Source organism: Arvicola amphibius, chromosome 18, assembly GCF_903992535.2.
Source record: "Arvicola amphibius chromosome 18, mArvAmp1.2, whole genome shotgun sequence".
In the NCBI taxonomy this organism is placed as follows: domain Eukaryota; kingdom Metazoa; phylum Chordata; class Mammalia; order Rodentia; family Cricetidae; genus Arvicola; species Arvicola amphibius.
The window spans coordinates 12,584,496-12,598,526 of NC_052064.1; the positions used below are offsets into that span (position 1 = coordinate 12,584,496).

The 14,031-nt window shown below is 39.7% G+C and overlaps 1 protein-coding gene across 2 annotated transcripts in view; it reads right to left on the minus strand.

The window, feature by feature from the left end:
- Rundc3b (RUN domain containing 3B) overlaps positions 1-14,031 on the minus strand; it is a 129,894-nt gene that overhangs the window by 9,099 nt on the left and 106,764 nt on the right. Inside the window, exon 9 of one of the 2 annotated variants that reach the window (XM_038315397.1) lies at positions 7,112-7,258. The exons of the other annotated variant lie outside the window; for it this stretch is intronic. Coding sequence (XP_038171325.1) covers positions 7,112-7,258 — 147 coding nt within the window. The remainder of the gene's footprint in view (positions 1-7,111; positions 7,259-14,031) is intronic. 2 annotated transcript variants of the gene reach the window in all.

The window sequence follows — 14,031 nt, forward strand, 5'->3', positions numbered from 1 at the left end:
AGAGAGAGAGAGAGAGAATAGGCGGAGTCAAAGGAGATGCCATGTAGCTGCAGAAGTAGAAAGATGCCAGAACATTACCAGTAAGCTACAGCCTTGTGACAATACATAGATTTGTAGAAATGGGTTAATTTAAGATGAAAGAGCTAGCTAGGAATATGTCTGAGCCATTGTCAAAGCAGTGTTGTAATTCATATAGTTTCTGTGTGATTATTCAGGTCTGGGAGGCTGGATACAAAAACACAGACTCTACTTACATAACAGCACCCCACTTGGGGCAATGCACATCCATATAAAGCCTAAAAAAGCTTTAACAAAACACTTCTAGACCCACAAAAACAGGAGTCAATTGTAGCTTCTTGGTAGCTGCACTGTTTTAGATAGGCTCTGTTCTTTGGCAGTGAGCAGAGGCATGACAACCTTTTAAATTTTTTAAAGTTTTTTAAAAAAGAAAACAAACTATCTTTTTTCATTATATATTCTAATCCTAGTTCCAACTCCCTCCCCTCTTCCCATTCCCTCCACATACCCTCTCACCCCACCTCCATCCAATCCTCAGAGAGGGTAAGGCACATTGCTTTGGGGAAGGTCCAAGGCCCTCCCTACTATATATAGGCTGAGCAAGGTATCATCCAAAGAGAATAGGTTCCCCAAAAGCCAGTACATGCAGTAGGGATAAATCCTGGTGCCACTGCCAAGTCTGGGAGTATGGGGGTGGGAGGAGAAGGGAGGATGGAAGAGGAAGAGGAAAGGAGAAGGGAAAAAGAAGGAGAACCTGAGGGAATGGGATAGTCAAGAAGGAGGAATGACAAAGATGATAGCAAGGAAAGAGATATCTTGATTGAGGGAGCCATTATGGGGTTAGCAAGAAACCTGGCTCTAGAGAAATTCCCAGGAATCCACAAGGATGACTACAGCTAAGAACCTAAGCAATACAGGAGAAGGGGCCCAATCTTGACTTGTCCTGTAGTCAGACTGATGAGTATCATAAATATCACCACAGAACCTTCATCCAGCAGCTGATGGAAACAGAGGCAGAGACCCGAATTGGAGCACTGAACTAAACTCCCAAAGTCCAGTTGAAAAGTGGGATGAATGAGAATATGAGCAAAGAGGTCAAGACCATGAAGGGTTCACCCACTGAAACAGTCTACCTGAGCTAATGGGAGCTTGCCAACTCCAGCCAGACTGGGAAGGAACAGGCATAGGACCAAACTAGTCCCTCTGAATGTGCTTGACAGTTGCATGGTTGATCAACTTCTTTAAGAGAGAGCTTCCTGGTTTATGTTGGTGGCACAAATGGCTTTGGCTCTTTCAGGAGGTCCTGCTATGGAGCACTTAAATGGGGTTTTTAATTAACATGCTACTAGTTGCTTAATAGCAACATACAACTGCGTCCCTGGAGCTGGAGTGGTCAGCATGGCTTGCAAAAGTGGTAAACATGCCTCTGCCATGTTGCACAGGACAGAGCCAACAGGCAAAGCTGTAGTATTAGTCCTAGCCACACCTGCTTAGCATTTTTAAAAAGTGTTCCTCGTCAGAAAAGGATTGCAGATTCATAGTAAAGACAGATTCAGACAAAAAAAAGGGGGGGGGCCTCTAATGAGCCACAGTAAGTTTAATAAAGGTGCATGGGCTTCAGACAGAGAGGTTAAAATTTAGACAGAGTCATAGATAAAAAATAATTTAAGGATATTAAGCTGAGGTTCCTAAAGAAAAGAGTAAAACAAAAAATCAGCATGGGCCATGAAAAGATGGAAAATACACAGGGAAGGTCTAGACATGCAGGACCTACAAGATGGAAGAACCTTCAGTGTTCTTATTTCAAAAAAGAAACTGCCAGGAATTCCGCAGGACACAAAAGAAAGCAACTCATGAACTTTGTCAGTTCAAGGCAGAACAGATTTTCAAGCTTCCTGCTTCACTGAAAAGTCTGTCAGATATTATAAGTCTATAGGCTGAAGATGAATGCCCCAACATTACAAAAAAACTTTGTGTGACTGTTCAGGCAGCAAGATGTCTCTGTCACTTCTAGAACTTTGGAAGTTGTTATAATTCACTTCCTGTTTATTTAGGTACTATCTCCTTCTGGGTTCTTTAATGGAGTGGAAGACAGATAGTTATAATTATAGATTTCCTTAGTTATGATAAAAGATAAATTAGGTAAAAAACCTTAGACTCACAAAGATAGGATAGATAATAGAATATTTTTCTTAATTTGCCAAATATAAATGAACTAAATATTGCAATTTTGATTCTTGCTTGATAACTGTTTTGTTATATGTAATTTTACTATGTTAAAGTTAAAACCTTTCTTTTTATTTAGACAGAAAAAGGGAGATGATGTGGGATGTCCTTCTGTATATGTGTTGCCTTTACTGGTTAACGAATAAAGCTTTTTTGGCCAATGGCTTAGCAGAGTAAAGCCAGGAGGGAAATCTGAACAGAGACAGAGAGAGAATAGGTGCAATTGAAAGAAAAGCCATGTAGCTGCCAAAGGAGAAAGATGCCAGATCATAACCAGTAAGCTACAGCCTTGTGATGATACATAAATTAATAGAAATGGGTTAATTTAAGATGTAAGAGCTAGCTAGGAATATGCCTAAGCCATTGATAAAACAATGTTGTGATTAATATAGTTTTTGTGTGATTATTCAGGTCTGGGCAATTGGGAAATGAAAGCGTTGTCTCTGCTTACAACTCATAGATGGGTGCCTAGCCCAATTATCATCAGAGAGGCTTCCTCCAGAAGTTAAGCAGAACGAATGCAGATACCCACAGACAAACATTAGGCAGAGCTTGGGGAACCCTGCAGAAGAGAGAGAAGGACTGTAGGAGCCAGAGGGGTACAGGACACCACAAGAATAAGGCCCACAGACATCAACTAAACAGGCTCAGAGGGGCCCACAAACTGAAGTGACAATCACAGAGCCTGCATGGGTCCTTTGTATACGTTGTGCTTGTTTAGCTTTGTTTTGTTTTGTTTTGTTTTGTTTTTGAGACAAGAGTTCTCTGTGTAGTACTGGCTATTCTGGAACTTACTCTGTAGATCATACCAGCCTTGAGCTCACAGAGATCACCTGCGTCCGCCTCCCAAGTGCTGGGATTAAACCACCGATAAGCTTATATTGGGGTTTTGTGGGACTCCTAAGAGTGGGGGAGAGATATCTCTGACTCTTTTGCCTGCCTTTGGGACCCTTTTCCTCATACTGGGTTGCCTTGTCCATTCTAATAATGAGGTTATGTGTTTAGTCTTACTGCATCTTATTATGCTGTGTTCACTTGCTATCCCTGGGAAGCCTGCTTTATTCTAATGGGAAACAGGGGAGCAATGAGTGAATGTGGGGGAAAGTGGAGGTGTGGAGGAAGGGAAGGCTGTGGTCGGGATATATTGTATGAGACTAGAATGAAGAAAAATAATTAAGTGTGTGATATTCATAGGCATGCATGGAAACATAGAAGTTATTTCTAATGCTTGCTTTTTGTAGGGATATATTTAAATAATAAAATTGTTGGGGCTGGAGAGAAGGCTCGGCAGTTAAGAGTACTGACTGCTCTTCCAGAGGACCCAGGTTCAATTCCCGGCCTCCATGTGGCATCTCACAGCTGTAACTGCAGTTACTGGGGATCTGGCACCCTCACATGGACACATATGCACACAATGCACACAAACGGTACCACCATTTTCTTTTGGTTTCTACAAATTACAATAGCCAGTTTCGTAATCAAACTGAAACCTAACTCAGGCCTATACTATTTAGTAACAACAAGCCAAGTGTCAGCCAACCCAAGGACCCCTTGTCACATCGCCCCCAAACGAGAGTAATCCCTCTTCCCTCTGCGTTCAAGGGAGGTTCATGTGTAGCCAGAACCACTCAGCTCATATTTCTACTGTGTTTTCTGCTCCTGTTAGGAAAGCCACTGCTTCTGCTGTGGGGTGGGTGTTCTCTGAACTTGGTCCTAGTGCTGCCTAATTCACAAATTTGCTGGTAGCTCAAATAAGTGCTGTTGAAGCCCCAACTTGACCCAAGCTTGCTTCTAAAACTTTCTTACTGAATACAACTTAGGCTAGTTGGTAGAATAATCTCCCAGGCATGTACATCCTTTGCAGGAGAAACTTAACACCAAAACTACTGAACTGTAGGGCCAGCTATCAAGAGAGCGGATAATGCTTATTAAAGAGAACCAGCCATTCCCTCCATAATCTGTAGGTTCTCATCAATGATGGAAAGGTCTACTTAATTTCAGACATGATGTAGAGAAAGCTCCCCATCCTAAAATTCCATACTTTAACCTCTAAAAACGAAGTAATTGTGATTACATATTCACAACTATTATGGATAAACCAATTTTCTATAAGATTCATAAAGCAGATCTCCGAATGTGAGATAGGTATGTACTCCTCAGCATGGAAGACTAATGAAGAAAAGATCATATCAACTATTAATACTTGCTGAGAAGTTATTACGTGACAGACGGTGCACTTGATTGTTAGATGGGGATTATATTCAGTATTATATGTACAGAAAGAGAAAGTTAAGGAAAGGAAGTATCACAAAGTAATCAATGAGGAGTGGTCACTGCATTTGAATTCCTGACTCCTCTGTACTATACCTCACCTGACACTAGATAGCAGGGTCATCTATAAACAGTTAAGAACGTAATGAGGGCAAGTCAAGTTAATGGGATAATACTAGAAAAGGGTACTTTACATCCTCAGTTGATGTTGTGAGTCAAGAAGCACAAACTCTAAATTCGTGCTGAATAGATAGGCTGGCCTCCTGCCTTCGTTTCAAGACTGCGATCCTTTGAACTGCTACGATATTGCTTTGTAAGTCAGTCATCATTATACGCGCAGATGTAAACTAGTAATAAACATCCCCCCGTGGCTCTTCATTTTAAACCTTCATTTATTACTACTATTGTATGTGTATGTATGGGTTCATGGCTATACCAGGCCCACTTTGGGCTTTTTATTGACTACAATAGGTATCATGTGACTAGGTAAAAGCACACATATTCTGTTGAAAATATTTTACCTTTTCACAATAATGTAGATATTATTTAAAAAAGTCTTAATTTAGCAGATTTAATGCAATCCCAACATATGTGTTCATGTTTATGTGTGTGTGTCAGAACCACACGTATACACACAAGGTTGGTTGGATACTATTCCACAAAAGCTGTCCACCTTGTTTTCTGAAAACAGACCTAAGGCTTCCCAGCTATGCTGGGCTGCCTGGGCAGTGAGCCCTAGGGATCCACCGGACTCTGCCTCCCCAGACTAAGTACAGCCAACCATATCCAGCTTTTCCCACGGGAGCTAGGGATCAAACAGAGGTCCTCACGCTTGCACATTCAACACTGTAATGACTGAGCTCTGCCCACTGTCCTGTCACAATAGTGAGCACATGTGTACGATACGTAGATATGTGTGTATCCATGTCTGTGTGCACTACTGTTCACATGCATAATTTTCAGACAAGGTCTCTTACTGAACATGGAGTTCTTGAATTAGACAAAACCAGCTGGCCAGTGGGTTCTCGGCCTCCCTAGTGTTAGGATTATAGATATGTAACCCTACTGGCCTTTCTATGGGTGAGGACGAGCCAAACTCAGGTCCTCGCGCTTCCACAAGTGGTCTATCAACAGAGCATGCCTCCAGCTCAACTCTGTAAATTTAAGAGCCTGTCACGTCATATATAAAGTAAGTATACCATATATTTCTATAAAGTATGATTTTAATCATAAATTTGAACTGCAAATATTGTTTTATTAATTCATTATGACAAAGAAAGGTAAAGTTATACTCAGCATAAGCTGTAGCTCTATAAACTTTCTTGTTTTGTTTTGTTTTGTTTTGTTTTGTTTTTTGAGACAGGATTTCTCTCTCTAGCCAAGGCTGTCCTGGAACTAGCTCTGTAGACCAGGCTGGCCTTGAAGTCACAGAGATCTGCCTGTCTCTGCCTCCCAAGTGCTGGAATTAAAAGCATGTGTCACCATTGCCAGGCTACTGCAAACTTTTATATAAGTATATAAAGGAACTCTATGCTAGTTTATGGAATTCCCAGCCAACATCTTGAGTCATACTAAGAAATTATATAATAGATATAAAGTTCTGATTTATTCCACAAAGAGTTTATTCACCTCTACTTGTCTCTAACAATCAATGAGACAAGAAAGAGCTCAAGTCTCTAGTACTGTTTTTAATTAACAAAAGGTCAAATTTAATTTGCACCCTATCCTTGATAAACAGCAACCCCCCAACATCATGAGAATAAAGAAGGTGGAAGTTATGCTTTTGCTAAAACATGTCTGTTTGAAAAACGCAGAAAATCTAGATGAGTGCTAGACAGACACACAGACAAACAGAAACCAAGGCAACTCACTAGCTCGTAGGGCATCGTAAGAAAGAGATAAAAATAAAAGGAGCTGGGAGGGAACTTTAGGGAGAAAAGTTAGAAACTTAAATGAAGAAGAAACATAGTAGAAACAAATGAATAAGATAGAAAAGTGGTAAACCCCAAAGATGCTAATATAGCTTGATTTTTTTCAAAATGTAGATTATCTAAGATTTTTGCAGTTTATTCAATACTGATACATCCTGGCCAAAGAAAAGGCTGATTAGGACAAAGAAATTACAGCCCGGAGGTAGAGTGATTGTATGATAGCTTCTAAAAATTAGATGGATTAAAATTAGCAAAATTCAGACCCACTGAGAGCTATAACTTCATACTTTTAGGACATGGAATATTTTTAACAATCTGGAAAATTAATTCCAGGCTACTATATCTTAAAGCTAAAATTTAAAAATAAATGCATCAAAACAAATCTATAGATACAACGAAAGACTGACCGAAAATACAACAGAAGCAGGAGCTTCTGCTCCGATACTATTACCTAGGAATTCTTTGGATATTCTGCTTCCCCAGGGCGCCTTGGTTTCAAATGTTCAGACATCTGCCTGTGTCTTAAGGGAGCCTCATCAAAGGAGTCCTAAAGCCTATCTTTGCTAATAATAAGTTCAGAAAAATAACCGAGATGCCAAAGTGGATAGCCACATGTTTTGGTACAACTAAATATGTAATTAGTTGGAAAAAAATATTACACTTACTCACACCACTGTTTATTGTGTTTTCGGTAAAGCAACGTATCCAAGGCAACAGCATTGACATCCAGAGCTCCTGGGGAAGGCCACTGGTTGGTGAGGTGGGCAGTTAACTCTTGTCTTGATCTTAAATCATTATTCTTTAGCACAGTCCTGTGAATATTAAGATGGTGAGTGCTTTTGTCTTTATTCTTTTTTATTCCCTCAATGGCAGGGAACTTAACTGGCCCCTAAGTAATCAATCACAAATGGTATGTCTATCGACTGAGCAGAAACAGCAAGGCTGCCTGGACCTCGGACTGTTTCATCTCCTGCAGCACATGCTTTTCAGACTTTCTGTGCTGGTTAAGATAAAGTGAGGTGCTGCTGATTAATTAAAGGGTCCATCAGCACTTTAAACCTAAATCAAAAGCAACGGTATTCTAGACAGAGACTATCAGAAGCTAGCTAAAATAAAGATTCGTGTCTAAAGATCTCCTGGCTTAATGACTCAGAGTAATAACTGAAAGCAATTTAATTCACCTAAAAAGATCAGTTAAATCAATTAAAAATAGAACTATTAAAAACTCATGCAATATATTTAAAAGAATATTTTTATCTGAAAGTTATCCTTTACTTATTTTCCCTTTTAATTTTTAAATTTTTAACTATGTCTGTATGCGTGTGTCTGCATGTGGTGTGTACACACGAACATATGGCCTTTTGAGGCCAGAAGAGGCTTCTGATCCCCTGGAGCTGTCTGATGAGGATAGGATGGTGGGAACTAAACTCGGGTACTCTGCATGAGCAGCACTTGCTAACTGCCCAGCCATCTCTGCAGACCCATGACACTTTTGACAGCCATGACTATCAATAGTTTCATGAAAGTAATGAAATCAATATTAATCCGTAATGATTGCTATAACCAACTGGCCATATTTCACCATGCCTTTCTTTACTTGTTATAGAATTGTTACTTAACCGGAACAACATGAAAAAGAATTGGGAGTTTTGGCAAAATTTCAAGGAACACAAATCAACTGACTATTGTCATGAGACTAATTCAACACTGGAACTGATTAAAGAGAATTTAGAAGCAATGGTCTTACTGTATCTCTAAAATTCTTATAGAACATCTTGGCTGCATGCATTCTCAAACAGGAGCCTATGATTTTTGTGTACTAAGATCCCGAGTCATCCCATCAGAGGCAGGAGGTGATGGATGCCTTCTACTGCCCTCTACTGCTCATAGTTCCGTTCTGGAGTCTAGAGAGGGGGATGGCGGGTGGCTGGCCGCACAGTCCTGCATTAAAGATTAACTGCCAGCAGGGGGTCTACACAATAACCACATTTACAGTTTACTGCTTTACATGATCAAGGGTGTATTTCTGATTTTACATAGTGTATAATAACTGCAGAATTTAAGAATATGTGTCGCTATACGCAGAAAGATCTAATACAAACACTAGATCTTGTCTCATTAAGCTAAGAAGTTGGTGAGAATGAATCTTACTAAGATACTCTCGGCAGCTGCCACAAGACCTTTCTCTGGGAAAAAAAAAAAAAAAGTAAAACTCATTTAAAAGGCTTTCGGGGAGTTTTAACATTGTTTACTTACTGCAAATAAAACTTTATACAGAAATCCTAGGATTGTTAGGAAAAGTAGAAATAAGGATTACTGGCCTGATAACCTATCACAATACACTGCATTATTTTGGGTTTTCCTATTAGATTTTTCTCTATTAGGTATTTGCTCCATTGGAGGTTTCTAGTGGAAACCAATGGAAAACTCAACTTGAATGTCAGGAGTGGATCTCAAGCAACATTCCCACTAAGTGTGAGGAATGCAAACTGAGTATCTCTGAATACCCGGCACCCGCAGGGTTTGTCGAGAGGCAGTAACACCACAACTTCCAGTCTACGACGTAGTTTCTTTTGTAGAGTGAAGCAGCCTCAGATCTCATACCGCGCAAGTGCTGCCACAAAGGTAACAACACAACAACTGTCCAGAGAACTTCTGCCTAAACCGAACGGAGGAATTATGCTAAATTTATTTATTTAGTGTATTGGTACACAGGGGTATAAGGATAACTTATAGGAGTTGTTCTCTGCTTCCACCATGTGGGTTGTGGGAAATGAACTAAGGACATCAAGTTTGGCAACAAGTACCTTCACCATCTGAGCCATCTCGCTGGTCTTCAGTATAATGTTTAGACCCTTGTCTTTAGAAATCCCAAAGATGCCATTTCTATGCACAGCTACTTGGTCCTCTGAAAGGAGCTAAGAGACTTCAGCGTGTGAAACAGCCATAGTTTGGTCCATGGCGTACCTACTTTCTATGGGTGATGTGCAAACAGGAAACCCTGGCACTTGCCCTACCTTTATGGAACAGATCGATCCCTGGAGAATTCCACAGGAAACTGTGGCTAGCCTCCCATTCTCAGGGACACCACAGAGCAGGCAAGTGAGCTGACAGATTAAAAATTCCATTCTGTATTTTAGATCTTGACTAGAATCTAATTTGACTGACAAGCAGTGGGGCCTTGATCAAGATCAGCAGAGAACTCTCCACAGTTCCTACTTTCAGCCTACCTCTCCCCAGACCTCCATCTCCGTTCTATCCTGTGAACGGTAAGCAGCCTACCTCTCTCCAGACATCTGTGTCTGTTCTATCCTGTAAACATCTAGCAGTTTCCCAACAAATTTTATTGTAGCCATGAGTCAATTACAGTTGCTTCCAAACTGAACAATCCCATTATTTCCCTTAAAAATTTTAGCAAATTTATAGCAAGACCTATGTAAAGTAACTCAATAGAGGCCAGAAAAACAAGAGCATTTTTTCTTATTTGTGCTTAGCCTAAAATCGATTTTACCTTAAATTACCAAATAATTGTTCATCATGTTAAATCAGTGACAAAAGATAAATATGCATTATTTCATATTTTACTGAGAATGTTAACTAGTGTTGAATCTAACTGGCTAATTTAAATGTGGAAACATTCATTGTGATAGAAATAAATTACCACTCACACTAAGGTTCTACAGAAAGGTTTACTAAATAAAATTTTTAATAGACTAAGTAACAATAATATCATTTGAAAACTTTTCTGTGGTATTTATCTCTAAATTAATAAAAGCTCCTTTGTCTTTGGAGTTTTAATAGGAATGATTCAGGAATTTTATCCCTCAAAATAACATAATTCAATCTTAACAAATACAAAGATTAAAAGATTAAAGATTAAATTTTATTATAGCCATGAATCAATTACAGCCACCTTCAAACTAAACAATCCCACTATTTTCCTAAAAGATCACTAAAGAAAGAACTTCGTGATATGGATTTTAAGCTAGATTAATTCCATCAAGCTTAACCATATTCTGACACATCTGATGCCAAAGCCTCAGCACCCACGTGGGTGCCTCACAGCCCCTGTAACTCTAGCTCCAGGGGATACAATGCCCGTTTCTGGCCTCTGAGGCAATGTACCTATGTGGTACACACTCACACAGATACACATATATACATACGTGAAAAAAATCTTTTTATAAATCCAAATTCTACCTATTCCTCAAGATCAACTTCCCTTTCTGATTCTCCCATGGAAATTCTCAGACGTCTGATGCATTCTAAGAAGGGTCATCCGCTCTTCTTTACTTTGCTCATTTCTCAGATCAGAGGCCATGCTCGTGCTCATGATGACCTCATACTTGTATCTGGTGGATAAATACTATGTATAAGGCTTATGATCCTTTGCATTAAGGGAGTTAACCTCTGTGGTTCCAAGCATTCATAAAAAGTCCAAAAGGTCCAAGACACGAAACAATTTTGTTTGTTTTTGTTTTTCTGAGACAGGGTTTCTCAGTGTAGCCTTGGCTGTCCTGGAACTTGCTTTGTAGACCAGGCTGGTCTCAAAATCACAGAGATCCACCTGCCTCTGCCTCCCGAGTGCTGGGATAAAAGTGTACCACCAAGTGCCCAGCAACATGAAACAATCTTTAATCCTGATAAGACAAAACACTTGCTTCATGGAAGCCCGGGTGTACGTTTTAAAGGTGAATATCAAATTGCACCAGGACTGGCTATTTTTTGAATGCATCCATCCAGAAGCATTTACTGGAAGTTTACTTGCAAAGGCAAAGTGTTATCCATGATGCTCATAGGAGGGATTCAAGTCACAGACTGATATATGAGTGCCACTTAATCCACACGTGGACTAATCCTTGTGGTTGGACTTAGATATCTCACTTGTTCTTCCTGTGTCCTTTTGTCTTCTACTGTGCAATGACAGCACAAGAAGGACCTTCATCACATGCTGGTGCCATGCTTTTGGACTTCCTGACTCTAGAACTGTGTTCTTGACAGATTACCATTTCAGGTATTCTGTTACAACATCAGAGAATGAACCGAGACAGAACTCCAGCAAACCTGTGATTTCCCGCTACTTGTCTAATGTGACACAATTCTTAGTGTATTTGGGTGCTCTGAGACATGGCAGACTAAAAAAAAAAATCTTGGGCTATAATCTTTTATGAAATTAAGGAACATATTACAACTATAACAACACAGAGTTTTATGCCTTTCATGCAGGGCATCTTGGTAAGAGACATGAAGTTCAAAAAAGAGAAAGTCATCAAAGATGAAGCAATTTCATTAGGAATTGCGACTACAGGAAGAAGCAGAACCACCTTCCAGATACTACTAGTTACTGCTAGTCACTACTCTGAACCAAGGGAACCCTGTGGAAGCAGTGACAGTTTTACTTGCCTTCTGTCATCAGCACCTGGAAATGGGCCTGGCTTATCACACTATTTTCAATTAATACTTACCAAACAAATGCAAGAGCATTACAAAGGCAAACATTAAGTACAAGCAAGAGTAATAAGGATCTCTTTATCTTTATCCATGGAATGTCCTATAGAAATCAAAGAGCCCCAATCAGTAAAGTTCTTCATAGATAATTCTAGCCAGTAGGTATGGAAGGAGAACAGTGAGGTAACACCACTGTGTACACCCCAGTTAATCAGCGAATAAACTGCTTTAGGTATTGTTGACCCATGGCTCAAGTCATCAGATGACCTATGGCAAAAAGTCAGGTGTCATCATCTGAACCCAGCATCCATCCTTGTGATCATTAAAACAGATCATCACTGTGCTTCTCAAATATGCCATGATAGGAAATGAAATACATGCTATCTATATGATACTTACATGAGGCCCCTGAGAGTAATTTTCTGCCCTGAAGACATATCAGAAATGCCAGGAAAGCTTTTCAGTATACATTTATCTGGATCCTGCCTCTCACCAGCTAAAGCAATACCTGCAAAGTCCCAGTCCCTGTATAATTTTTTTGTCTTGTTATATTTTTTCCATTACACATAATAAAAGGTTTATATTAAACAGCTACATCAGAGACAAAGAAGAAAACAAAGGGGATAAAGGAGTAGGGAGAAATAGGGTGGCTGAGAGAACAGAGGGGAGGGAAGGATGGTAAGAGGCAGGAATCCGACATAACAAATTCTCAAGGGAATCCAGAACAATACGTGCGTGGGGACCTGTGAGAAGTGAAAAAGAGAGAGCAGATCTTACAGCTCAGCGGGAATCAGACAATCACCCACTTACCTTTAGGTTTTGTTTTTTGACCTTAATGCAAGCCGTTAGCATCTCTCCACCTTTTCTACCAAGGCCAAACATTTATTTACTTTTATTTATTTATTTTATTTATTTACTTTTATTCTTACTCCTCTTCCACCTATCTGGACACATGCTGGCTAGTTACAGAGTACATCAGGCTTAATGTGATATTTATATTCTCTCCTGCTCTCCATTCCTTCTCATGTTCTTTCTATATATGTGACTTGTAACAACCAGAACCCATTAATCATGATGCAAAGAATCTGCTGTACAAAATAGGAGTACGCCTCAAACTTTAATGAGTCATTTAACTCCCTGGGGAACCTGTTAAAATCAGATTCTGGCTAAAGCTGGAGTTTGATAATCCACCCAGAGATGACGCTAATGAAGCCAGTGACTTAGAATAAGGAGCACATAGAGGTTATCTAATAGAAATAGAAGAAGAGTCATGCTGTGATCTGAGTTATTCTAGGAGACAATTCTGATTCAATAAATTACACCTCAGAAAAGATATTTTTAGACAAATGCAAGGATTTTGTTATTAATGAAGATTGAGTGATTAAAAAATGCTTCTAATTTCATTGGCTGTGATTATGTGAGAAAATGTCTAGTTTTAAGAGATGTCTAGCACAGAATGTAGGAATGAAAGGACGTAACTTGCTCAGAAACAGCTCAGAAAAGAAAAGGACTGACCAGTCTGGGCAATGGCTAAGTGGGCTCACGTCACTCTAATATAAACACCTGACACTTTCTCTACGAAAACATTCATAGCTATAGACTCCAGATGATACCTTTTAAATTTAAAATGATTTCATGGTAAAATTCCCACAATATAAAACACCAGTTTTGGTGCCACAGTTTAGTGGTATTTTACACATTCACAGGATGTGAAACCAAGTGCCATCATCAACCACTTCATCTTTCCTCCTCTCTTGTTGGCTAAGAGGTCCGTGGGTGTAGTATGGTTGGAGATAGGGCCTTAGCTATCTTTAGACTCTTCCATTTTGAGATAAGGTCTCACTCTGTTGCCCAGGCTGGCCTTGAACTCACTCTGCAGAGCAGGCAAATGAAATCTATCATCCCCTTGTCTGAGCCTGCAGAGTACCAGGCCCTGTCTTCTCTGCTCTTGTAAACCTGAGATGATGTCTATCCATTATGCTGCAATGGTGATTTTCTCCCCAGCCCTAGAAACCATTACTGTTTTGTTGTTGTTGTTGTTGGTTTTGTGTTTTTTGTTTGTTTTGTTTGAGACAAGGTCTCTTTAATATTGGCTGATCTGGAACTCAGAGATCCACCTCCTCTGTCTCCTGTGTGC